Raw genomic sequence first — 27,415 nt, 5'->3', positions numbered from 1 at the left:
TAAGCCAGAAAAAGGTTTTATTTTTATTAGGATTGGTACATTTAAACACATGTAAGACTGAGTTTAATTTACATGTATTTTTCCAAAAATGTTTCCCTTCTTTAACAATCCAGAAGTTAAAAAAATCTTATTCCAAATTATAAGAACAAACAGTATTTGCAGTGGAAATTTCTATTAATCAAAACAACTGTGCATCCAGGAGATTTAAAGAAATTATCCTCTTTACCCTTTAACATGATTAACTTTTTGTTACAACTGACTACACTTTTCCTGGGAATTTTTGCTGCTGTCCTTTACTAAAATAACCTTCCTTTCCATCAAGACTATTTCTAGTCATACACACAATATTCAGTATCATACATCTGGGTATGAAAGCTATGCCACTTTTATAAACATTAAAAACATGGACATGCATATTGACATTTCTGTGCAGTTTTATGGAGTCACCTGTCAAATAAGGCCTCTACATACAATAACACATACTAGTGAATTACTGGAAAATTAGTATAATGGATTCCCAATAATCCTGACATCTGAATGGTATGACTCATTTTAACAGGAAAATCCAGCATTCCTTACTGGTTAACATTGTATTCTTTCACTAACCAAATAAACAATATTCAACTGGCCAACATGTATTCCTGAAAGTCTGTTGCAAATTAAGCTTATTATCAAGGTCATTTAAAGCTGGAACTTAAACAGCCTGTTAAGCCAAGCAATGGGGGAAAAAAGTGAACTCTAAACTAAATTCAGCTGGTCCATTCATACTCACACAGAAAAGTAGCCACAGAACTTTAAGGAATAAAATCTATACTTCTCGTTCTCGGACTTAATACCAAGGACAAAAGATAACGTAGTATTTTGGAAGTCAAAGGCCTTGAAGGTGGAGGGGAATTTGGGGGCAGGAGAGGGAGAAAGCAGCGTATTGTCTCATCCCATTACCTCAGCATTATGTGTACATATTATATCTATGATAGAAATGTTTACTAATAGCAGGAAAAAAAATAACAAAAAAAGACTTCCCACTCCAGACTTCACTGAAAGGAGAAAGCTGACAGCCCCTCCTCACAGAGATGGCCTATTTGATGACAGGCACTTTGGCAATGTAAAAGGAGGTTACCCTTTCATCATGTTAACTCATCCCCTCCCAGTTCTCATGTGTATTACATCTCAAGTCTTCAAGAAACTTGAATCAAATTAAACGTATTAGTACATCTCTAAGAGCAGGTTAACTACGGCTATGAGCAGAGCTCGACCTAGAACGAGATTTTCTTTTAGAAGAAGAGGGAGATGGGGAAGAAGCTAGCAAGCTGGAGCGGTGGCTCTTCTGGGAATAGCTCTTTTTAGGTGTACGGCTGCGAGAGCGAGACCGGGATCGGGACCGGGATCGCGAGCGAGACCTGGACCTAGACCTGGATCTGGACCTTGATCTTGACCTAGACCTGGACCGGCTGTATGATCTGGAAGATCCTGTAGACTTGGATTTGCTGCGAGATCTTGAGTAACTCCTTGATCGAGATCTGCTTCTAAAGAAACACAATTAAAAGCTGTTGTCCCGTTTCCTACTTTATGTAACTGCTTTGTGTACACAGCGCTTCCAGCTGACCATCTGAACGCACTAAACACAGCATTCAGTTATTTCAGAGAGCTGCTCTGTTAGTTCTATCAAATAATATCTTAGGCCAAGGATACCAGGAACTGCTAGCCTTAACATTCTCTGCTAGGTTGACAAAATAAGACCGACCTAAGAAAAGGAAAAGGCCTTTCCCCTTTTCTGCCTCCTCCTTCTCCTCTCTCCCAATCTCTCAGAGCAAACAATTTTTAGCCATTTATCAAGAAAAGCACAAAAATAAAAATTCATACCTGTTGTCTTCAGTCTCTCTAGAAACGCCCATGCAAATTAGTTAGGGTTTTTTCAAGATGCTAAAAATGTCTCTGGCACATACCACCACTACATTTCAAGGCTCAAGAGTTTAACACAATCTCTAGTTATACAACCCTTTTTCATGGAAAGAAATAGATTTATTTTTAAGAGACTTAATGAGAGAGCTGCAGCTAACCTGCTTTTATGACTAAGTGGCAGAACTGCTTTGGGAATAACGCAAGGAAGCTAATCTTTTCTTTTATTCTCGTGAAAATGTTGGCTTTCACAATAATCTGAGAGTCATTTCACAGGTCCCAATAAAGTAAAAGGAATTTAATATCAAAATATCATAGCTTATAATCCTTTTAAATATAAACTACGTTTTATTTTAAAGATTTCTCCTTACTCTTATCCTAACACATTCTATTCAGTCTATTTTTAGCAAGTCAGATCTTACCTAACCTGTTTATACTGCTAGAAAGTGCTTCTTTGCTGTGATATTTAGCTTGGGACCAAAGAATTAGATAATACAATTTTGGCATTAATACTACCCAAGTCCATACCCTCAGCAGAATTTTATGAAGTCAGCTGACATACCTATGCCTTCTGTGGTCTTCAATCAGTTTAATTCTGCGTCCATTCAGCTCAGTGCCATCCAATTTTTCCAGCGCACTCTTCATATCACTGTAAGATGCAAATTCTACAACCCTATACACCAGAAAAGACAAAAAAAAATAAAAATCAGAGAAACTGAGAAAGCAACGAGAACAAGTTCAAACCTCTTAAAATCTGTTGATTCACAGCTTGATGTTTTATCATCTCAAAGCTAATTTTTAACTTGATGACAGGAAAATATGACCCCAACAGGCCTAGCCATACATAAACCTCTCACATCTTCTTAAACATTACTGAAACTCCCATCTGCAATAAGGTGATAAAAATCCAGGAAGCTACACAAACCTGCACCAACTGGGGAAATGTTAACAGTGAATAAATAATCCCCTCTTTGGTTTTTCATCTCTTTTCCTTGGTTACGTTCATTTCCGGTGACTTTGCCTGCTGAACCAGTGCAAGGTAGCTACAGACAGGTGATATTTTGGCCTCAGAAATCAGAATTAGACGATAAATGGCTATACATAAATAACTCTTAAGTTTAAAACTGTAAAAAAAAAACCTGTTGACTTTTCTCCCTTCTTCTGTTTTGAAGTTGTTTTCATTGTGGAGGACAGATGAGCTCAATACCCCTTCTGAACTCCTACTTACTGACAGGTTTATTTATTATTTTTAATCGGAGAAATTTCAGCCAAGCTAAGCCAGACCATATAGCTATGTTTCATTTATTTTTATATTACAGGAATAATAATCCTTAATGGTTTTCATTATCACACAGATTTATACACAAACATGAACTTACCCTTCATTCCTGTTGTTTCTGTGTGCATCCACATAGGTGACCTCCCCTGCCTTTCTCATGACATCTTTCAAGTCCTGCAGTAAAAGTTAACATTTTAGCCTTAAACAGAACACAAAAAAAGTCAGCTAGCAGTAGGCAACATCCCCCTAGAATTCTCTCCACTAAAACTGCATAATGCTTTTTCCCCCCCCTCTATATATACCCACAATTTAGAAAAATCAGTTTCTTAATCTCAGTCTACGTAATAGCAGCTATGTATAGAAAGAACCCCTCACTTACGAAGACACTGAATAAAATACTGCTCTGCAAATGATCCTGTATCACAAAATAGCTGTTATGGAAACAGTACAAAACTTAAAATACCAACATATGCATTGATACCAGAACTACACCAGATGAAAAGCAACATAGTATTAAATGCAAATTTTAATACTATGAGGATTAATGTCCCAGGTAACTGACAATCCGGTATACTTCGACAAATTCATGCTATATGCTCTCCTCCCCAGCTTCACAACAAAATTAAAGGCAAATAGGTTTAATTAGCATATAATAAATAATCTTGTAAGAGCATTTTTTCTTAGATTTTAACTGATTATTCTGTCACACTATAGAGTCATGTCAATAGACATCCTTGCATTTAACTTAATAGAGGCTAAACACACACGCACTATGTAATTACTTGCTCCACAGTAGCATAAAGTACAAAAAAAACAATGTGAAAGGTCACTAAACAACAGAATATTTGCATAAGTTAAACCACTACTTTTTACCAAACTGTAGCTGGTATTTTAGTCCCAGACTACTTACCGCAGCACACCACAAGTGGCAGATGATATAAGAAGGTACCTTAAGCAAAGAGTTGCTTGTCCAATACCTAGCTGGCCAAGAGGAACTCTCTTACATGAGAAAGGCAGTGATGGCTCATAGCAATGTGCTTCACCGAGGTACCAGAGGCCCTGAAAGCACTGGATAGTCTCCAGAAGTGGCTAAAGAACCCGAGGATGATCTGCGCTAGCCAATCGAGATCAAACCCAGACAAACCAAGATCTAGATTGCCAAAAAACAGGAGTGTCACAGGAACCAAAAGGAAAATTCAGAACAGGCCAAGCCCTAGAATTTCAGCCACTAGAAACCCCCAAATCTTTGGTTCTTTCTCTTCCACACAAGAAAAATGAGGGTTAACCAAATCAAGGTTGTTAGAAGAGGTTCAAAATGCACTTGGTTAGAAATATGCTTAAGGAAGAAAAGACTACAAAACAAAAAGCCAAGAAAAACTTCAGAACATTTGCCACAGGATATAAGAAGGCTTAGTTTTATCTAATTTCTTAATTAGAATTCAGTAGTTTAATTTAAAAAACTGGCACATGCAGACTAGTAGATTATTCCCTTTGTTTCGTATGTGCAAAGAAACGTAATTGTAATAGCAAGTGAAAAATGGGCCCTGCACCACCGTTAAAAGTAACATTTCAACTTCAGTATATTTAGCCCAATTTAGAGGTTAAGAACAAAATTTTGGCCCTGCTTAAGTCAATGAAAATCTAACCAGACCAGGACTAGTAAATCAAGAGAAAGTTAAAAATATTAAACTACATCATTTTCTAATTTAAAAAATGTTAGTCTTTAAAACTGAGCCCCCCTTGCCAGACAGTACATTGACTCCTAAAGGTTATCATGAAATATAATTCAAAATAGTACTGTCAACATAATTAAGATGCCAACATTATTATTCAAGAGACTAAGTGTGCAAGATAAGTAGAATTTGGGGAATGTTTTAAAGTTATCTAGTTTGGTTTTCTGTTTGTTAAACCCAAGTCCCCAAGTCAAATTTTATTTTAACTTTACTGTTCTGGTTCACCTTAAACAGCACAAGAATACTCTGTTGTCCTTGGCATCAAAAGACAACAAGGTGTAGGACAACTGTAAATAGGAAAAGCATGTATTAAAAATTAGATCTTCAAGTAACACAGAGCCGGTTTTCCCAACTGTTTGGAAATTGACAGACACTGAAGAACTAGTAAGTGGCTGGAGAGCTCTGAACATGCAGAAATGCTTTTACTAAAATAAAGAGAATTCTGACAAAATTGTCTACTACTTTCGTATGTACCTAATTACCTAATAGATAATTAGGTAATTGTCTATTAACGATATCGTCAATGGTTCAAAGAAGCTAATCTGAAAAGAAATATTATAATTTTACTCATTTATCTTTTTAATATCTCAACACAGTAACTCTTAAAGGAGACAGAAGTTCTCAAAGCATGGGGATCTGCACACACCAAAGATGAAAAGATGCACACAAGTTTTAAAGCAAGGTTCCGTATCAGTTGTGGCTGCTAGAAGCTTGAGGATTACAAAGGAGTAATAATGCCACTATTGTTAATGTATTAGCTATTTGAATCAGTTGTGCAAGTAGCATAGTTAAAAGAAGTTAAAACAGTATCAGTATCAAAGCAGGTCAGCTTCAAAACTAAATGAGGCTTGCATATGGATTTTAGCTTCAAGTGATCGTCTCTTTAGACAGGTATCAAGAAGTAAAGTTTCTTATAGTAACTTATTATACATATAAAAGAGTCATTAAAACACGTAATTAGAATCCTAAAGATTTATAGCCATGAAATCTATATTGGGTGGGCTTCAGTCTAAATCAGTAAGACACGTAAAGCCATTATAAATATTCACAAGTAAAAGAAAGTTTCAGAAATGTCCCGTCCCCCCCCCCGCAGTTATGAATTTAACACTGAACAGCATTAAAAGATTCACTCTGTTTAACACTATTCTAGCTTACTTCTCTGGTCCCTATTGTCGTTTCCAAATACCTTTTTTAAATTATTATTATTTTTTATTTTTTAAATGATCTCTTCTAATACATAACTGCATAGCATACCCAGAAGTGATTTAGATGAAATCCACTAACTCTACATCGACTCAGAATTTGTTTTTCTAATTTTTCGGTAATTAGCACAATCATACAACTAGAAACTTTTTAAACCCATCACACAGAAGATGAACAATCCTAGTTCTGCTATTTATCTGCACTCAAGCTCTTATGAGACACATCAGTGGAGCTCCAGGCAAGCAAAACAGCCTCAAGTGGACTTTGCTGCAAGAGCAAGTCTTTGAATATTCAAAAAAACTAAATGTTCTATACAGACTGTATATGACATAGAACAAGTGAAGAAACTGATTATGTGTTTATTCTGTTTAAAAGCCAGCTAGAAAATCTGGAAAACATTAGCACGAGGCAGGAAAAAAAGATAGAAAAGTGGTAAGAAATCTACAGAAGATGGTTTATTTCATCATTAGGAGATGACAGGGTTCTTGTTTAGTATCTACAGTAAGCACGCTTTACACAGCAGCTTTCTTAAGACTTCCTTTATTAACGATGCCTTACGACTTCTCAATCATGCATCACATCACAAAAGTACTTTGTAAAGCACAAGAAAAGACCATAAATTTCTATCCAACCAAGTGCATGATTATTGTACTACAAAAAGATGACATGGTTTGAATAGATGTCATTCTTCAGTAATTCAGAAACAATCTAGAGTTGTTTCAAGTTTTATCAGTCGGTAAACGCAAGTAAGCAAGAATCAGTTCCCAACTACAAAATCTATTTACAGAACTATTTGCACAGCTGTGAAACCAAAGACTTCTTTAACTGTTTGAACGCTAATTGTTTGCAATCACTGACTTTTTTGCCTATTTTTATTTGCATTAAATATTTATGATGGCTTTAATACAAAATTAGGTTGAGAGCAGTTTACCAACAGGGCAGAAAAATAAAGTGTTAAAAAAAAATAATAAAAGAAAAGATGGTAACTCACCTGCCAGCTGATACGGGACGAAAGGTTTTCAACTATGATCCTGTGTTCAGTACGAACAGGAGGTCCATACCGGCTAGAAGAGTTCAGAGGGGAAAAAAAGTCTCCAGTGTAAGGAATTTAGAACATAAGAAATTTAATGTTTTCTGTAGTTTGCTGCAAGATTTGAGTCAAGTACTTTCCTTATTTCTGGACTGCAGATTTGATTCTCCCTAGTAAAAAACATACCTAAGAGTCCGCTACAAGAGAACAACTGTAATAAGGGGAATAAAGAGGATTTTGATGATGAACATTATGCCAATGCAGTCAATACAGCTGCCATTTTTCTAGATAATACTGAAACAAGTGCCTAATAGAATAAAAAAAAAACTTTAAAAATAATTAGTTTCATTTCAGCATTTAACAGGCTTGGCTCACACACAGGGGTTTGGAGGTTATTCATCTAAAATGCAATATTTTATTTTTATTTTTTAGTTGGTAAGATAAATTCAGCTTCAACTAAGCAATTTGAGGCACAATTTAAAGGCACCTTGATTCATGCTTCTAAATGCCAAATCACTTGTCAATATTTATGCATGACCTATATTCAATATTCTTGTGCGTAGAAATATTACTGGTTTAGTAAAAAGAGATCTCGGTAACTGTTACCTTGAAATAACCGTGGCAGTTCACAGTTCCTGAATGAAAGCGGATTTTTTCTCCCCTTAACCAAAGGTTAAAACCATCTCGAAAATGAAAATGTGGCTTAAAAATATTCATACAGAAAAGAACAGTAAGACATCCTGAAAAAATACTGCCTTTGCAGGCTATTTCTGATCCTAACGCTAGCCATTTGAATCCAAAGGGATCTGAGAACTATGGAAAAACATATGCCAGCCTTTTGATAAGTAATGCAGGATTCTAACAATGGCACTACTTTGTATTAATACAAAAAGACTCAAGAATTAAGAACACTGACCTCAGAGTAAATTATTCTTATCTTCTCCTCCCACAAAAACATAACCCTAAATTGTGCGTATTGATTTGTACACTGAAGCATAGGCAATTTCATTTCAGTGCATACCTCCAAGTGTCCCAATTTTTTTCAGAACATCCAGATCTTCAGAGCATTTAAACAGAGGTCCCAGAGTCCCAAAACTGGCAGGCTGAGTCTCATTTTTCCATTATTGCAAACCGAAGTCTCTTCCTGTCTGGCATCGGCAGTCTGACGTCATGAACATGACTACAACGTCAGACGCCCACGACCTCCAATCACACTTCCTACTTTAAAAGTCCACTTTTAGCCTGGACCTCGGATCAATTATACCGCATCAAGGTTACTGCCGCTAAAGAAAAAATAATCTAATTAGCATACTTGCATATGCAAATTAGATGTTCCAGACACTAGTTCGTAACTGGCTGCAATTCTGTCTTTGAAAGAAATGCAGAGGTTTACGTCAGTTAAATCTTCCTCTTTCTTCCGACTGCTACTCTGTGTAGGCCACAGCTATAAATGTCTTTACAGAGTGAATTATTTCAAGCATAGATAGGTAGACATAAAGTACAGAGATGTAAATGTGCTTATCTGGTGGAATATATGCAAAGCTGCAGAACTTCACAAAATTCACTGCAACGTGGTGCAAGATTCACCACTGGCTTAATTCACTGGAAGTAAACACGGCCACAAATACTGCAGGTCCACTACAGGTATTCCACGTGAGCTATCTCCTGCTTTTCAGATTTTGTTGTTCAGAAGGCTCCTGTTCGGTCAGCAAAGATGGTATTTAAATGCTTCTGCATGTGCTAGTACCTCGTCCCCTAGCCCTGCTTCTGAAATACAGTTCCTTTTGTGCACTGTGATGAAGTCAGCATTTTGATAACCATACAGCTGGAAACGTGAAAGCTTGGTTAGATAGTAAATACCTTGGAGAACTATTATTCCACAACACTTCTACTTAGCTTGTAAGCTCAGTTTAATGACAGAAACCTCAGCAGAGAAGCTCTGGCATTCTCCTTGGTTTAGCGTTAAGAACAGCCAACCCGACTGCAGCGTTACTCCTTCACATCATTTACACAACAGTAGGACGCGAGACCAATGCAGTGCCTACAACAAGGAGGGGAAGCATTTCAAAAGGTGTTTGTGAATCTCTGCGAGCCAATTAAACTGCTTTAAAGACCACAGTTTCCTCAGCCAAAAGAGGTAAATAACAGTAATGGACCTCCAAGGTTTGAGAACGTAAAACCTCTGCCATGAAGCTCCACAAGGAAAACAGAGCTGGATCCCTAGCTCCAAGCACAGGAAGAAAGCAACAGTATAGTACAGTTCTTCAGTTACTCTGCTTGAGGGAACAGAGTCCAGACCACCTACCTAGATCCACTCGTCGACTGGTAATAACTGAACCGTTGCGGGAATCTGCCCCTTCCTCTTCGGGCTCGAGCATGCTCAATTGTAACCCTTATGCAACAAAACAAGCAAACAAAAAAAGTAAGTATTTGAGAGTGACTGAAATCTTTCGCAACTGGAACCACATGTGCACAAACAAGAAGCATCTTGCCCTTACAAGCAGTATTTTATAATACAGTCACTGGCATTTCTTAAAGAGGCAGAACAATGGTGTTCTCCTGCCTCATTCATCTCCCTCAAGACTTTCAAGAAAATTGTCATGGGTCTGTAATTGGTTTAGCAAATTTAATTAAAACAGAGCCCAAAATTAATCACAGAGTGACAAAGATACCAAAAGGAGTAACAACAACCTAATAACCTGAAAACAATTTCCACAATGCAAATGAAAATGACCGTAACATGCAATCACTACTGACCATCTCATTGCAAACTGAAGGGCAACACCCCAAATGATGAGAGGTTATCATCAACTTGTTTTCTGAAGTCAACATATTCAAATAAATCTCTTCAGATAAAGTTACGGAAGGTGTAACATGTCACAGAGCCAGAACAAACAGGCGTCAGCACAAGCTAACGTGCCACATCTAGATGCAAGACACTCTTGCTGACCTTAAGGGAAAATGTATCAAGCTTACCTTTCATCACACAACTCTTTACCATTTAGTTCATAAATTGCATCATCAGCATCCCTGTGGTCTTCAAATTCCTACAGAAAAAAAAAAAAAAAAAAAAAAAGGAATATAGAATTATTTTCCCTCACAGGATATTCAAATGCTAGAAAACACACTTTATTCACAAATTTTCAATTTCTGCAGCAAGTAGCAGCCAGAACTTTGAACAAGAGAGTGGACTCCTGGCACATTATAATGACTGAAAAGCCTGGACCATTTCTTCTACCTGCACCCTGCACACTCCTTTTGTCTCCTTCAGCTATTTCAGTAGAACTATTTGTGGGAGCTACGTAAAATAAATTAAATGACTTGGATTATTACATAAATATCTAAAATACCATTTGGGGGAGGGGTGGGAGGATCATTGCAAGGTATACAGTTTAAAACACAGCCCTACATGCAGGGAAATTCTATGTAACAGCTCAATCTATTGAACTGCAATCAAAAGCAGGGGAGTAGCACACTTCCAAAACCCTCCTAAGAATTCATTTTTTACTGAATTGGCAAAGAAACAGCAAGGAAGAAAAAAAAAAAAACTTCTGATTTTTTTTTTTCTGAGCTAAATTCAGCTCACTACTCTGGAAAAAAAGGTGCCTGTGTAAGACAAGCAAGGAAGATAAGCCCCTCTTTAGCACTGGCAACCTGTGGGTCTGGATCAGCTGTGATGTGCAATTCCATACACTGTTGCAATGGAATCTGCTGCTTCACTTTTGGCAGCAATGCTGCTTTAGTCAGCTTGAGTCGATCCTGCCCACTATCCAGCCCACTGGTTCTTGGCAAAGCTGTTTGTACAGCTCTGCAGGAAACTAGGTCAAGAAACCTATCCAGATGAAAAACAGCACACTTGCTGCAGGAGGTGGGGTGAAAAAGACAGTGTTATTTTTCAAATAGATCAGCTTCCCAGGTAGGCTTATCACGTGGCTGAACAAGTGTGGTAACACCAAGTGAAGGCAAGGGGAGAAAAAGAAGAAAGCAAGCAGTGAGAACAGGCAGTTGGACAGGGAACGCTTACACCAACAGCATTCTGTAGAAAACAAAAACATGGAAATGTAGCTTGAGAGCAATGAACAAAAAGAGCTTCAAGTGGAAGAAAGTGTTTTTATAACTGTAAGCAGCTTTTCAGAAGCAAAACTGGCTTATGCTTTCCGCCCCATCCCGCACCGAAATCTGCTTCACTACCAAACATCACACAACCCTGCACAACGATGCAGGAATTATCTGGGGAAAACCTATTTAGACCCATCATTAACTACACGAAGGTGTGTAGTTAACACCTACAACTCCCACTGATTCCAGCTGGTTTCTAAGACACTGAATGGCTGCCAGTCTATCTAGCTTCACATACTAGCTCTCAAGTTTGAAAAAATTCTGTATTGAAATCTACAGAATTTAAGTCAAAATCATTAGTTTCAAAGATCAAGCAATGATTCGGATCAAGCAGACTAAAACACGCTTTTTTCTTTTACAACAATGTTAAACCAGAATCACTTGGGTTTTTAAAAGGTTTTATACAGATTTCAAATAACTGAAAACAAAGGGGAACTGACAGCCAGCCACAAGTAGAATACCTCAAGGGCTATTCAATGTTTTTACAAATGACCTGGATGGCAGGATTGGATGCACCCTCACCAATTTTGTGGATGACACCAAAGTAGGAGGAGAAATAGATACAGTAGAAGAAAAAACACACAGAGAGCGCCTGATAGGCTGAATGATTACTTCAACAAAAATTGCAAGTTTTAACACAGATAAATGTGAAGTCCTGCACGTGGGACAGAATAATCCCAAGAAGCAGTACAGGCTGGGGTCTGAGTGGCTGGAGGGTAGCTCTGCTGAAAAGGACATGGGAATCCTCACGGAGAGTATGCCAGGTGTAGGTCAGCAGTATGGCTTTGCAGCAATGAAAGCAAACCATGTCCTGGGCTGCTCCTGCAGGGATACACCCAGCAGGCCAAGTGACATTGATTACTCCACCCTGCTTGGCACTTGCTAGGCCACACCTGGAACACTCTGTCCGCTTTTGGTCTCTCCAGGCTCAAGACATACATTGAAAACCTGGAGCAGGACCAGCAGGGGGTCACCAAAGCTGATCAGAAGGTTGAAGAACTTAATAAATGATTAAAGGTTGTCAGAGTCATATTTGTTCAGCCTGCTGAAGAGAGGGCTCAAAGGGGATCTAGTCAGGGTCCTCCAAAACGTAAAATGCAGTTACAGAGATGATGGAAGTATGTTCCTCATGTGGGTGCACAGTGACAGGAGAAAAGGCAAAGGGCACAAGCTACCTAGGCAACATTTCATTCAGAAAGAAGAAAAAAACTTCATAATGGGAGCAATTAAACATTTTTGACAGAGTTATGGGACAATTATTGAAGTTTATTTGTAAATTTTGAAAGGAAAATGCCACCACCTAGGAACTGGAGGAGGAAGAAAGAAAAGAAGGTTGGCTGACTCACATACAGGAGCTCAACAGAAGCTTTCCTGAATGAGTCAACAGCCCTGCCCAAGAAGAGAAGAGAAATGCTCAGGGAAAAGCAATTGAGAAGTAGCACCAACTGGAAAGGATGGACTAAATAAACTGCTCAACTGCAGACCAGCCATTTACCTCCAGACTTCAAGAGGGAGGTATTTACCTACTGGTGGCAACCAACAAGAAGTAGCTCGCGCTGCGCTGCAATCAGGAACTGGCACGTGTAAGAGTTCAGAAGTAATATTCATATGAAACTTAAGCAGGCAAAGCATTTTTTTTTCCTTCTTTTCCCCATAGCTTCACACAAGCAACTGATCACGGCAGAACAAATGGCATGTAAGCCCACTGCTGTGTGAGGGCAGTATAAACCTTTTTGGTTGGAATTTGCTGCTGCAGAATGGCCAGTTCTTGGCAGATAACAGCAAAGAAACAGGCAGCCTGGGAAGCCGCAAAGATTTGGGTCACAGTTTAGGAACACAGAGGTCAAAAAGCAGTGGTAGGAAACTGAGATCCGATGAACTGTGCTTTGTTTACTAGCCTGAGAAAAACATATACTTTATGAACATAGGATGATGGTGAATATGCCTAACTTTAGCTGCACAACCATTTAAACTGTGCTACTTAAACCCAACAGCAAACACCTATTACACCTGTTATCTTAGCCAACTACTTTGCCTTTATGTCTGGATATTATTTAGAAATACGACCAAGCAGACTAGGAGTGAGAGAGAAACTATAAAAATGTTTCTCTAGGTCAAGATTTGGTTGAGTATTATAGTGTGTTAACAGGCTATTTATTCTGCCTGCAGAAAGAAGGGTTAAAATCTAAATGCCAGGGAAGACAACGATCAGGTTCAGGATGCACTTAACATAGTTAGAATATTAACAAGATTTTGAGCAAGACCTTGCAGAAAACAAGGAAAAAGCTTAATGAGTGAAAGAAAACTAATCACATCATCTGTAAAGCAATCTGAAATGTATGTTAATATTTTCCATTTCCCATTGGAACTATTATTATCTCCAGCATTTGCTCTTCCTTGACTTCAGACTACCATGACTAGTAATGCCAAGCAAGACAAAATAAGGTACTACTCACCACAAATCCAAATCCATTTTTTAGATGTATTTCTCGTATGCGTCCGTACCCTTTGAAGAATTTTTCCACATCCCGTTCCCGAGCACGTGAGCTTAAGTGTCCAACAAAGACACGGCAGCCACTCATCTTGAGTTTGATGCTAAGAAAGAAAACATCATTGCTTATCAAATTAACTAATTTAAAAGAGGTCGATTAAGATCACTCTTACATCTCAGAAAACTTGGTTAATTGGAATTTGTTTTTATTGTCCTAGAGATATATGTGTTAAAAACCTGACTCTTGTCTATAGCAAGAAAAGTGAGAAATTGCTGCCTTACTGACTTTTAGCTGAACCTACACAGAACTCCCAGCTTTGTTCTTTTCAGTTATGTAATTTAAAGCCTCCTGCTCTCTGAAATAATGGCTTTGTTAGCTGCTACACTAACAAGGTTTTTGTGCCACAGAGCACAAAAAGAAACCCCACTCTATAAGCTCTAAGATGAATTTATGAAGCTAACAGTAGTTAAAAATGTTAATCATTAGAGTAACAACATAAAACCATCTCAGATGCCTGCTTTCACCTGAAGAGACTATGCCAATAACAGTTATATTAGAACCCAAGAGACAAACTATATTAATCAAATTCCTAATCATAAAATTCTGTTTTTTAATGAGAAAACTGTTATGAAAAAACAGTTTGTTGTCACGAGGTTTCAACAAGGGCAAAAACAAAGGCTATTCTGGATATGCAGATTTTTGAAACTATTGATTGATCCAGGAGACATAATTTGGGATATTTTACTTAAGTCCCATTGTTTACGTGGGCTGTGTCACATTTTTGGTGGACAAGCACCCCAGATTCATAACCCCAGAGGTGACAACGTACTTCCTTTTTATAAGACCAATAAGAGTGGCTTATTGGTCTGAGTATTTACTTAAAAAAAAGATTATTTGTGTGCTATTTAGTTACAAGTTGACGTAATTTAGGAAATCTTACGTTCTCGTGACTAAAAAACGTTAATTGTTTGGCTCCCTCGGTAAGCTCGCTGCCATACAGAACACAAAGAATCCGAGCCCTGGGGAGCAGCAATCCAACATGGCCTTGTGCGAGGCCTCCCGGCTGCGGAGCACACCGAGCGCCCTTCCTACAAAGGCGCCGGGCTGGCCCTGGCGAGGTGCTCGGGATGCGGCATTTGGGATCAGCGCGCTTCCCCCCCGGCCCGAGGTGACAGCTATACCGCTGCCACAAGGCCGCAGCCCCCCCACGGGCCCTGCCCGGCCCTTTTTGCCCCCCCCCTCCCCGGGGCTGCCCCCGCCTCCCCCCGGCCTTACATAACGGCAGCGCGGCGGGGCCCGGCCGCGGCCCCCCTGCTGGGCGCATCCCGGCGCTGCCCGAGCAGGGCCCCGGAGGCCCCCGCACAAAGCGGGCTCAGGCGGGGCCAGGCCGCGGGGCTCCTGCCGGGCCGGGCCGGCCCCTCACGGCCCCGCCGCGCCGGGAGCCGCCCTCGGCCGCCGCCTCCGTTCCCTCCAGCTTCCCCCGCCGCCGCTCACCGTGTCCGGGGCGCTGCGCGCTGCGGGAAGGCGGCTCCGGGCTGCGGGCTGCGGGCTGTGGGCGGCGATGGCTGCCTCGCTGCCGGAGAGACCCACAGCGCCGCGCGGCCCCGGCCGATGCTGCGCAACCGCCAACGCCCGACTACAACTCCCAGCCTGCCCCGCGGCCGGCCCGCCGCCGCGCCCCGGCTCTCCGCGCCGCATGGGGGGCAGCGGGGCACGCTGGGAGTTGTAGGCGCGGCGGCAGGGACGTGGCAAAGGCCGGGCAGGGGGCTCTGCCTCAGCCCGGCCCTGTTGGGCAAAATAACCCCTGGAGCCCGCCTCAGGCAGGATCACGCAGAGCAGGGTGCCCAGGGGACCCACGTGCAAGGGACACCAGAACCTGTGCCAATGTTTGGCTGCCCTTAAAGCAAACTCTTCTCTCGTATTCACACGAATTTTCATGTGTTTTTATTTTCTCCTTCATCCCCTCTCATCAGGTGTTTATACACACACACTGAGCCTTCTCCTCAGGCTGACCATCCCAGCTCTCAGCCTTTCCTTACCGGCGAGATGCTCCACGCCCTTCATCATCTTCATGGCCCCTCTCTCCAGTCTGTCCATGTCTCCCTTGTACAGGGGAGCCCCAGTCTGGATGCAGCACCCCAGGTGTGGCCTCACCAGTACTGGGGAGATGGGAAGGATCACCTCCCTCAATATTCCACGAATGCTGTCTGATGCAGCCCACCATGCTGCTAACATTTGCTGCAAGGCAATTGATGTGAACCCTTTTAGTAAGAAAAAGTTGTAATATGATAGCTTAACAAAACTGTCATTTAAAAAGTGGGTGACTGTAGCTACGGCACGTATGTCTTACAACTCCAATACAATGTTCAGTTGTAAGGCTGGTTTAATTCTTTGTTTATTAAGACCATCCAGGACACTCAAAATGGCAGCCCTGTTCCTCTATTCCAGCTTGCAGAGCTGGAATATTACAGGAGTAGCATCAGAGCCTTTGTGGGTCTATGTGCTTGGATTGCTGTGTAAGAAGCTCAGAAGCATGAAAAAGCTCCTTAGGTGGCAGTCTTGGAACGGTATGAGAGTAATAAGGATTTGAGTTACTGGCAATAATGAAGATAAGTCATGCCGGAAGCCCAATTAAAGCATTTTTTGGTTTTATCCCGCATCACTGCAGTCTCTGGGATCATGTCAGCAGGGAAGAATGTGGCTGTGTGTCTGGAACGAAGCTCGGACTGCTCTGGCAGCGCCTGGGCTGGGCTGGACTCCTGCCTTGCCTTTCTTGGTTGCGGACATGCTGCACAGGCAGTAGAAGGCATGAAATTAATCATTTGAAGAACCTGCAGTGTTGCTTCTAGCATGTGGGTAGTGTTTCTGGATGTTATCATGTGCAAAACAACTCTCACAGCAGAGCTGCACGTCAGTTTCCTAGTTATTTTGGTGGCACAAGAAGATTGGTCTCAGAAGCCTGTTTGAAAGCCCCTTGGGAACTGTTAGTGTCCTGACTGCACACCTACAAATGAAAACAAACACTCAGCTGAAATCAGCATGCTTAAAAACATAATCTGCTTATTGCTATTTTTTTCTTGGTTCCCTGAAGCAAGTGTTTTATTTTCTCTGTGGCAGAAAGCAGGATGGTGTGGTTCAGTGCCACAGATGAAAGATTTGTTCTATTCAACTAAGAAGCAGCAGGAGAGAAAATCTTCATTAAAGTGATGGTGGAAGTGTTTGAATGTACCTAATAATAAAGAAGTCATAGAATGCCTTCTTAATTCTGCAGTTTTTAAAAGATGTTATTGGTTTTAGGCAAATCTGCACAACCAAAGCCACAGGGTTCATACAAAAAGCAACAATAGCAATTAGGGAACTAGGGGGAATCGTCTGGGAAATGTTTTGAGATACTTGGAGTATGACTGTGGCACTTGGACTGGAATGTAACAGAGCTGGGTTCAGTTCCCTGCTCACCACTGACTTCCCCAAGGACTGCAGGCAAACGGCTTCTGGCTGGGGACACAACTGAGTTGTCTTCACCACAGCTCCCACCTCAGAGGTGCCAGCAGACCCGGTGGGCTCCAAGACCTCAAGTTGGGTCCCTGCAGAGGACACAGCAGCAGGTGGGCACCTGGTGACCGAAAATACCTGTGTGGTTAGGAAAGAGCTGCCTGGAAGCAGTAGCGAGAGATGTACATCTTTATGTCCCTGCTCATACACACCCACCTGCAGCTGGGAAACCAGAGCCTTGTTTCATTGGGATCCACAGGCTGGGGTTGTCTCAGAGGAACCTGCTGACATCCGTTTCTGTCAAGGACTGACTGGGACTCTTTCCTTGAGCCACCAAAAGATGTTTTTAGACCAACAGCTACTTTTTGTAAAATAGCTTATGTTTAATATCACCATTGCTCTGGAGGCTCAGGCCTGGTGTCTTCCTCAGCGTGGAGGTTCAGGCTCCCGTCCACCACAGAGAGCCCTGACCACAGCGCTGAGCGAGGTGCCTGGTGTGGAAGGCAGGCCCCTCTCACAGCGGCTGTGCCACCACGGGGCAGGCAACCCAGGGGAGCAAGTCTAAGGCTGACCTCGTGTTCAGGGTGCTGGGAGAGGAGCCCCAGGGCCTGGGGCCTGCTCTGGGGCTCTGCTCTGTGTTTTACCCTTTGTTTAACACAAAATACCTAAAAAATTCCTTCCTGAATCCCGGCAGTCTTCCTGCACGCTTCCTAAACCACAAGGGTGTAGGGTTGTGCTTTCTGTCTCATTATTCTTTATTTCACAGACACACGGAGCCAGGTTGGTGAGGTGCTCCCTGGCGCAGTTGGGCTGCAGTGCTGGGGGTGGCGATCCCCTGAGGAGGGATAAAGTGTTGACCTTGTGTTACTTGCCTTACATGGAGATATTTTAGGCAATTAGGCCCTTGTGAAGCAAATGGGTGGCAAACCCACCTAGTGGCTTTGCAAAGAAAGCAGCAAAGAAGGCTTAGCTACAGGAGGGAAAGGCCTAGTGAAGGCCTAGAGAAATATTGGGTTTGGGCAGCAACTGAGTGGAAACTGGATTTCAATTTTAAATACAGACTTCTCATTTCTTCCTTCTAGTGATATCTAGCCTTTTCCCCTATGTGCTTTTTTCATCTGCACAATGGGAATGACACTATTTCCCACAGCAGTGGTGAGAGGTCCTGTTTTTTTCTTTCAGATGGTAGGAGGGTGGGGTCATCGAGGTATTGCTCTGGCTAGAGGTCCTGCTCCTCAAATGATACCTTGCATGATGCTCACTAGGTTGTCAACTACCCACAGACAACAAGAAGGTGTAAAAATTGCTAAGAGAGAAGACAGTAGTGCTGTTTCTACCAACATATTTTCATGCATGCATGTCCCAGAAGTATATGTCTGAGAACAAAACTGAGGAACTACTTCCTGACTGTTGTGTGGTATCCAAATAAATGGGAGGAATCCATTTCAGTGTTTTGGTGGTGAGATAGATGCATAGTCTATAGTAGCTTTAAGTCCTCAGAATATAGAAAAAACTAGTTTTATTCCAGCATTTTCAGTGGGTTGTTGAGATTTCAGTCTGCCTAAAATAGCCAGATAGGAAATCCTTCCCTGTACAGGAGACAGTCGTCCATCTCTTGCAATGGCTGACTTCTCTACTGTCGTGCTGAACACATTTCCTCCGTGCATGCTGGGGCATGCTCTGATTACCTGTTTGTCTCAGGGTATGCCCTATACTTTGCTAATCCAGGTTTATTGTGCTAAGACTTTCCCAGCAGCTTATGGCTAATGCAATGGATTTTAAGGGTTTATGTAGTGGCAACTCTTGTGGTAGCCAGAGTCACCTAGGCAATTTGATTAATTCAACAGGATTAAGCTTTCTTAGTATTTGTCTACCACATGAAAAACAAAAAAAAAACAAACAAAAAAATCTGTTCTACCCAGACATCTGTTGTGCAAGTAATACAGTACAAATAATTTTCTAGTTATGGTCTGAAATCGTACCTGTATTCTGGTTTCTTAAGGAAGATATTTCAGTTTGAGCTGTTCCTTCTCCCAGCCATTACAAACAGTCACCCTCTCCTTATTCCTTGCCCTCTCTGTTATTTCACTGATAAAACCAGCCAGCCTGATTCAGCTGTATGGATCTGCTGTGGATGTATGAATACTTCTTTGAAACTAAGTTCATTCAAGGTTGCAGAGCAGTTTCCTTTCATTGTCTTCTGAGACTCCTGGCTCCACTCCTCTCTTCTGAAACCAGATGCTGGCAGCACTGAAGACATGCGATAGTCACAAGCTACACTTGAGAGGCTTTTCGAGACGTGGCTGACATGCTGGCAGGCAAGACAGCTCCATGTTTTCTGAGCACTAATGTGTTTTTGTCCCTGGGCTGTCAGAGAGCCATGCAGGGGCAGGTACCGAGATCTCCAGAGCTGAAGATGGCAACAGCCATGCAATGAAAATGGTTAATTTCTGGGAAAACCATTATTTCAGTTTCCATGCCTGAGAACAGTGAGTCTGCCAGGCTGAAAAAACGATCAGTTCATCCCTGAATGGGAGATGTGAGCTTGAGATGCGTTGTCTGCTGCTTCTACTCTTGGCAGGGGAAGGGGCAGTCTCTGAACTGCAAACAGCTGCTTCCAGGAAGGAATTTAATCAAGGCTGATGTCAGGATTTGGCTGAAAAGTGGCACATTAGCTGCAAGACCATGATCCTCACACAAAAAGCTGTTTTCAGATTTCAGCACGGAAACTGCCAGGGGCAGTTAGGCCACAGGAGTGCAGAATATGTCTTGTGCTGCATGCGAAGAAGGTTGATTTGCTGCAGCACCACCGTGCCTCCTTGGGTGGCGTGGGGATGGGAGGCCTTTACCTGCAGCCCAAGGGTCAAAGACCAGGTCACATCAGCTCTAACTGGTTTATCAGAGGCTATGCAGAAAAAATAACAGTACACGTGACTAAAAGGTGTACCTGTGCTTTCTTCAGCCCTATTTCAAGATAACATTTTCTCAAGACAGTGGTCATTGAAATCCTGATGGTTATTCCCCTCACCCCTTGGTATTAGTATTTTTTTTTTAAAGCACGCATAAGGGAATTCATCACTCCATCTTCATGTGTACAAGCCACTCCTCAGAGAACCTCAATTTATATGTAAGTGCCAATGTCCTTTCTAAGAACCAGGCAGCTATTGTGCAGGAGGAAGAAGGGTTATAACAAAAAGGGCAGTGGGTACTCTGAGGCAAACTTCGATACAGATTTTCTGCTCGTGCATATAATCACCCCCCCTACTGTTTTAGTTTTAAAACATAACCTGTGTTTTGTACATTAAAACATGGTAATGGACTCGTCACTCTACCTTTGAAGAGGACAGTCCCATTTGTACACTCATTGTAGAGACTTGGCTGAAAACGGGCCTAGAAAGGAGCTTGCAAGTGGGTTCAAGTAGCTGCAAGTCCGACGTTACTCATCACAGCTATTGGCCCCTCCAGGGGCCTCAGTGTTAAGGATTGCAACTCAGCCTTGCACCCAAGGAAACTTGGCTTCTGAACTCCAGCACTCATTAACCACACAATTTTAGGTTAATTTTAAGCTATGTGAACTGTCTCGGCTTCAACTTTCAAAGACAAACTGTTGCTGAGTATAGTCTGGCCTTGCCTACACATGAAGCTAAACAGCATTCACGGGCGTACCCTCTGCCAACACATTATCAGGAAGAGAACAGGGGTCGCAGTGTCTGCTGGAGGAGGTACAGTGGCAGACATTAACATCCCCTCTCCCAAATACAGCATGCAGATGTTGTCAGGTTGGGATACCTCAGAGCATACTGCTGTGGTTTTTACGGTGTGTCACACTCAAGGTCAGGAATGAACCCGAAAGCTGTACTGAACCCAAGTACAATTCTTTCCTCAGGACTCAGCTTTGCCCTAGGAAACAGAAGGCAATTCTGCTGAGAGCTGCAGGAGTTCATTGTGAATCTGTGAATGAATTCTCAGCTCCCGCAGGCTAGTCACTTCAGAATAAAAACTGCCCTCAGGACTGGAGGCAGCAGTATGTGGTTATACCTAAAAAGCCCACTTGAAACACATCATGAAGCACTAATGAAGATTTTTGTCCTTAAGTCCATGTTTCCTAAAAAGTTGTGTGAGGGCAAGAAATGTCTTTGTAACACAAGATGTCTGGGAAGGGATTAGCTGCTTCCCTTTGCTAATTTTCAGGTGCGTGCGTTTGCTTCTACTTTATGATTCGTTAAAGGTCCTTAAAGAGATGTTTCGAAGGCTGCTTTCTTTTGAATGTCCAATACAAAGCTGTTCTCGAGTGCTCTGGAAGAATTTACAGTGTCAGAAGATGCGATATTAAAAGCAGTGAGATATTAAATGCTGAGCATGGAACAGTGGAGGAACTTCTCATTAGATGGTTCAAAATATGGTGATTGTTTGTATAGCTCTAACAACAAATTCTGTACTGTTTTCTAAGAAATAATGAGGATATTGTTCCTAGAGGTGTGTGTGTGTAAGGAATGGTTAAAAATGGTATAAATCTAATTTAAAGTGGTCAGAAATCTGTGAAATTTTCAACTTAATTAAACGAAAATTAAAAGTTAAGGGAGAGGGAAGGTGACATTCAAAGGACTGTAATTTTGATGAAAAAACATTTTGGATTCTCTTCTTCATGCCTGTGGTTTCAATTAAAGAGGATTAAACATTTACTGTACAAATGAATAAAGTCTAGATTTGTTATCACAAGAAATTTTTAATATGGTTTGTGACAAGCAATATCAAAGTTATCAACTCTCAAGCTTCATGTTCTGAAACCAGACAACTCTCAGCAACAAAAAAAGTTGTGCACTGATAAACATAGGAGGCATATTGTATTTTTTAATTAAATATGAAAACATGAGCTGTGTACATTATTTTTTCCCTAGAAAACACAGCAATTTCAAAAGTTTATCATAAAATATTTTCATGAAATGAGTGAACCAGCAAACACATGCACTTGTGTGCCTTCCCCCCTCCAAAGATAAACGTGATAAAGAGACATACGCAAATGTAAAAGTTAACAGAACAAGTGGCGTTTTGTTGTTGTTTGGTTCTTTTTGGAAAGGATGGAATGTAACATTGTGCTCGACTTTCTATGTCACAACAAAAAATATTTGGTGTAATATTTTAACATTTTCATTTTAAGTTTCAATCTGGTGGAGAAAAATACCTTTTTTCTATAATAAAATATGTCTGTTCTTTTTAAAACGTAACTTTTTTTGCACAAAATAATTTTGTAAACTGTCATTTCAAGGGCAAGGTAGGCGGTGTCATGTCAATGTCCTCCCCCCCACTTAAAAATGTGATCTGTTATCTGAAGCAAAACAGGGAAACACAAAAAAGAGCGGAGCAGAGGCTGCTTTGCAAAGAGAAAGAAGGGTGTGTTGGACGGGGGAGAGGGGAGGGAGCGTGTGGTGGGACAGAAAAAAGTTAAAGGTCACTTTCGCCATAGAGCGCTGTGGAGAAGGACATGTAGTCCAGGGCACCGGGTACGGCGTCGCGGCCGTTGTAGGGTGCCATTCTAGCAATGCAGTATTCAGCCTGATCAGGAGGCAGTTCCCGCCGTAATTCGTCCACAGTGATGTAGTTCTGCAATGAGGACACAAGATAAGGCAAGCGTTATTTTCAGAAGACTGACATTTCTCGTGGGACAATCGCTCCCTGTCCCCCAAGGGCAGCAGATGACAGTCAGGGACAGACCACAGCTCAACTAGGACTGTACATCTGTACGGAGTTTGGCCAGGAAAATGTTTTAAAAATGGATAGGAGGATTGTTTTTGCAGGAGAGATGCTGGCACACCTAAAGAAAAGACCTGGTGGTAGGTGAGGTAAATTGTTAGTCTGAAATTGCCCCTTTTTGTTGAAAGTGGAGGTCCTACTGAAGGCAAATGGAAGGAAGCAGAAGTTTGATTTGGATCCTGCTCTTACTGGCAGCGGTTCATGACACTTGGGAACTGCTGTTGCCTCTCTTCAGACCAGAGAGGAGCCATCCCTACTAGCACTGGTTGGTGGCACTGATGCAGGCAGCAGACAAGCCAACACTTCCTATTGCTTTCACAGCTCTGCTGACAATCTTTGCCTTTCACAACATACATTTTTAATAGGCAAGTAAAATGTCTTACATAAAACTGACTTCTGGAAGCTCATTCAGCTGAGGTGAGGCTAGCTTAGCTTCTCTTCATGCAGCTTGCAACAGTAACTGCCTGTTTGCTAACCAACATGTTGTATTTAGCTAACTGACTCCCTTGCAGTCTTCTGAAAAATGGCTCAGGTTTCAGAGCATCTCTCTCTCTCCTTTGACTTTCTATACTTTTTTTCATGTCTTTCAGTTTCATGACTGGAATGAATAAAATATTTTTTTTCATAATGAAATCCTGTCTGATTCATGTTGTAGTCACTGAAGCATATTAAACACTGAAAATTTTATTTGAAGTACTGTACAGAGTAGATGAGTTAGTAAATAAAACTCTATGCCAAAAAACTTATTTATTCAGTGTTTTAGCTTGTCACAATAAGCTGGAATTTTCAAGCCTTGAAAGACAATAGAACTGGCTTTAGTCAGGTATAATGCCTTAGAGAAAAATGGGCATCATAAGTTTCTACATTATTGGTTATTAAAAGATTATTAGTAAAACACAGAAAACAGTAGTGGATGAAAGGATAACTCATTACAACCTAAGAAATTTCTTGTGAGATGAACAAAATCATTAGCAAATACAGAGAATCATTAATAATTGACATACTACTTATTTATGCAGTTGTAGCAAAGATTAGTGGGGATTTTTATATAAGAAAAATAAGAATATATGTATTTTTATATCAGCTGGCTCCACTGATGCAAATTTAGAAAATTAGTACTTTACATTCATTCTGTGAGTTTTCCTATTTTGGGCCAATTTCTGTGATCAAAAGATGCCCTTTTTATATCATACAACTTGCAGAGAGAACATATCCTCAATGAAAATCTAGTATTGATCGTATAACAGCAGTAGTTATATCTACAAAGATCACCTCAAGTTTACAGCTGTCTAATAGTTTTTATTCTTGAAAAATAGTTTTTTGAAAATGGTTTATTCTTGTAAAACTAATGGTTTGAAAAAACATTATTTTTTCAAGAATAATCAAGAACCATCTGTTGAATCCATTCATACATTTTGAAATAACAAATTGCAGCTAAGCTCTTAATTCAATTTTTAATGCCAGAGTGGGCAGCATAGTTCTGACTGACAGAGGAACAGGACTTCAATTGCTTGGCAGGCTGCCCGTTAACCCACACTTTAACCCTGCACTCCTCCAGCACTGCACAGTGGTCCTGTGAAAACTCTCCTTGCTAGGGAGCGCTCCCCTTGACACTCTTGGAGACAGGAGGGAAAAAGGGAAGCAGGAGCAATGAAGATTGGAAAGAAGGATGTAGAGCCTCACCTTATCTCCAGCCAGGATCTTGAAGGAAGCCATAACCTGGTCAGCAGTATCTGTGTCTGCTGTTTCCCGGGACATGAAGTCGATGAAGGCCTGGAACGTCACTACACCCAGGCGATTAGGGTCGACGATGCTCATGATGCGGGCAAACTCTGCCTCTCCCTGGAGAACAAGACAGGCATGTGAGCCAGGATGCTTGGGCAGCAGTGCTATGACAGTGGGGAACAACTGTTCCGCAGCACATCTTACAGCTAGGAAAACAAAGCCAGACAGAAACAACTTCAACCTTTTGTCAGAATTTTCTTTTTTAATCTGTCTGTTGTGTAAAAAAACTTCCAAATAATTTGTCCTTTGGAATAAAATACTTTCAAGCTGTGACCTAGGATAACATCCAGCTCCATCTGTCTCTAGGACAACACTCCTATCAGGGAACAATGTCACGCAGACCTCAGGGGAAGATGCAGCTTTCTCTGTACTACATGTTGTGCTAGATGCCTGTAGCAATATTGGGAGATCTGCATTCCTCAAATCCTTTTACTTTTGTTTACTAAAAGAGAACTTTTATGGTTCTCCTCAGCAGTCAGAACAGAATCCACCAGAAGAAACCTCTTTGGGGCCCTTAATAGGATCTAATTCATCCGAATTAGACAGGCCTTGGAAAGGACTTGCAGATCTGGAGAGGCCCAGGGAAGTATAGCCTTTACAGGAAAGGTGCTACAGGTAAGTTTGCTAGAGAGGCCAAAACCTTGTAGTAAGTTTTTTGTTCCTTTTTTATTCTTTCATATAAACAATGACCTATTCTCATCTCTGGGACTCCTTCCTCCCCAGGTAAGGAGGAAGGGGAAAGCACAGCTGAGTCTCCTGGGAACAGGCTCTTCTAACACCTCTAGATCAGTACACCTGCAAGATTAATCGAGGTATCTAATCAAATGCTACTACAGCTTGGCACACTACTTTAAAGAGTCTGTGTTTACATTGGGCTGATAAGTATGACAAATCAACACAGCTTTGCCTGGTATCGGGAGCAAAGGTACTGAGCGTACAGTTCAACATTTCTGCACTACGCTGTTCTCCTGCCCTTTCATGACCCTCAGTCTTTGGGGAAGCTCTCCCCATTAGTTATCATGCCTCTCAAGGTGCCCTGTTCCTGTTGTGAATACGCAGGTACACTGGTGAGGAAAAAGCTACAGGGAAGATGACTGGAACTTGAACCTACTTACACGAACAGGAAGATCGATGTGAAATAAGTGAATGAGAGGAGTGGCATCTGAGTGTATTCAGAAATCAGGCTGTGCATATGTCCAGATGAGTTCAACTGATGCTCAGGGCTGGGGAGCTTATATGCCACTGTGCATACTGCCCATAGCAATATGAAAAATTTATTTTCTTCCACTTGTAGCTGCACAGTTTGATAAATACAACTCTTATTTGACATACACAAGAATTAGACAATGATTTCAATTTTTTTAACCTTCAGCTACTGCTGCGAGACAAGAATTTTACAAGTGCTAGATTTAACTTCCATTGCTGGAAAACAAGACCGCGTTTACCTTGATTCGCTACACATTCTCCCTTTCTTTTTGAAGGTGGCTATAAGAATCACTTTGAACAGGAGTGACAGAGGGCTCTACATTACCATATTGTAACCCATGGAGATAAGGCAGGCTCGGAAATCTTCACAATCCATCATACCAGTCTTCTTCTACAGAGAGTGATGCAAAGATGGAAAAAGCCAAGAAAGAAAAGGGAGACCAGGCCAGGGAGAAATGAACCCACAGGAGACATTACAAAGAATGAGTTTTAGGAAGAAAGTATTTACAAGACAATGAAAAACAATACAACACAGGTAGTTTGTGAAACCATAAAGAAATAAAGGTAGTTTTGGAAATGAAACAGTTTACACACAAGGGACACATTGATGATGAAAAAGAGGAATGAAGATATCAAGCAAGACCGATTGAGAGACGGACAAGAGAAGGATTGTTACGTGACACAGACATAAATGGAATAGTTTGAAGATATAAAAGGAATTTGCCGAAGACAAACAATTAGGGAATTAAGAAGGAATAGATACCAAGGTACATTTAGGGAAGAAGTAGTATAGAAAAATGATGCATTTACAGTCAAACACAAGAATGACAGATGGATTAAGACAAACAAGAAAAGAAAGGAAAAAAACTGTTATTTTTTCACAGTTTAATATCTGGCTGTGTTCACCACTAGCATTCAGTACCTGTGCATCGTTTCCAATATCGTAACCCAAGCTGATGAGACAGGCTTTGAATTCCTCAGGGCCAAGTGTGCCGGAGTGGTCCTGGTTATGCGGTGTGCCAGGCAGCAGGACATGCAGTGCCAGTGGGGTGACGGTGTGGGCAGAAGGAAGGGAGACACAGAGGAGATCAAAGGGAGGCAGAAAGACAACAAATAGGTGCCCCATGCAGTGGGTGAGAGGAGGGAGAGGAAGAATGACATGCAGATAGAAAGATAGGGAAGAAAAATAAAAAGTGCACAACATTAGATATCACAATGACATTTCAGGATGTGCTAAAAATGCTCTTGGAACAGTTCCTTCTGAGAAAGCTCGTCACATCTTGAGAGCATTTCAGTGACAAAAACAGTCAATGCTCAGAAGCCTCAAGATCTCAATCTCCCAAGTGAATTGCTCGCATCACTGCTTGTTATCCATAGTGCCAGAAGCCCTGTGTTTCGCTAGTAACCTGGGGTGCAGGTAAGCAGG

General features: G+C 41.3%; 2 protein-coding genes across 7 annotated transcripts in view; both read right to left on the bottom strand.

Moving 5' to 3' along the window:
• LOC101794750 (serine/arginine-rich splicing factor 5) lies at positions 1 to 15,411 on the bottom strand. Of its 2 annotated transcripts, none has more exons than XM_027457829.3 (8): positions 15,250 to 15,411; positions 13,720 to 13,858; positions 10,121 to 10,191; positions 9,450 to 9,536; positions 7,106 to 7,178; positions 3,279 to 3,352; positions 2,462 to 2,572; positions 1 to 1,526 (listed from the first exon to the last, which is right to left on the bottom strand). In XM_027457829.3, exons 2-8 carry the CDS (start codon positions 13,843 to 13,845, stop codon positions 1,229 to 1,231), a joined length of 840 nt encoding a protein of 279 aa, XP_027313630.1. In that variant the 5' UTR covers positions 13,846 to 13,858; positions 15,250 to 15,411; the 3' UTR covers positions 1 to 1,228. The 2 variants fall into 2 exon arrangements, with proteins under 2 accessions (XP_027313630.1, XP_027313631.1); XM_027457830.3 differs by lacking the exon at positions 15,250 to 15,411 and adding an exon at positions 15,031 to 15,180.
• A 6,542-nt stretch (positions 15,412 to 21,953) lies between these two features.
• ACTN1 (actinin alpha 1) overlaps positions 21,954 to 27,415 on the bottom strand; it is an 85,130-nt gene continuing 79,668 nt past the window's right edge. For 2 of the 5 annotated variants that reach the window (XM_038179255.2, XM_072038846.1), the window contains 3 exons: positions 26,912 to 26,992; positions 24,682 to 24,840; positions 21,954 to 22,848 (listed from right to left, as the gene is read on the bottom strand). In XM_038179255.2, coding sequence (XP_038035183.1) covers positions 22,690 to 22,848; positions 24,682 to 24,840; positions 26,912 to 26,992 — 399 coding nt within the window. In that variant the 3' untranslated portion in view covers positions 21,954 to 22,689. Of the gene's footprint in view, positions 22,849 to 24,681; positions 24,841 to 26,314; positions 26,993 to 27,415 lie in introns of all 5 variants that reach the window. The other 3 variants (XM_038179256.2, XM_072038847.1, XR_011809706.1) reach the window with 2 other exon arrangements.

Source organism: Anas platyrhynchos, chromosome 5 (assembly GCF_047663525.1).
Source record: "Anas platyrhynchos isolate ZD024472 breed Pekin duck chromosome 5, IASCAAS_PekinDuck_T2T, whole genome shotgun sequence".
Lineage (NCBI taxonomy): Eukaryota > Metazoa > Chordata > Aves > Anseriformes > Anatidae > Anas > Anas platyrhynchos.
This window is presented reverse-complemented; position numbering and strand designations above follow the sequence as displayed.

Coding starts and splice junctions, on each gene's coding strand:
- LOC101794750 (XM_027457829.3), bottom strand. CDS start 13,845: ATGAGTGGCTGCCGTGTCTTTGTTGGACACTTAAGCTCACGTGCTCGG. Junction 7,179..9,449: donor CAGTCGACGAGTGGATCTAG/GTAGGTGGTCTG, acceptor GAACTCTTCTAG/CCGGTATGGACCTCCTGTTC. Junction 3,353..7,105: donor CGTCCCGTATCAGCTGGCAG/GTGAGTTACCAT, acceptor CTTTTACTGCAG/GACTTGAAAGATGTCATGAG.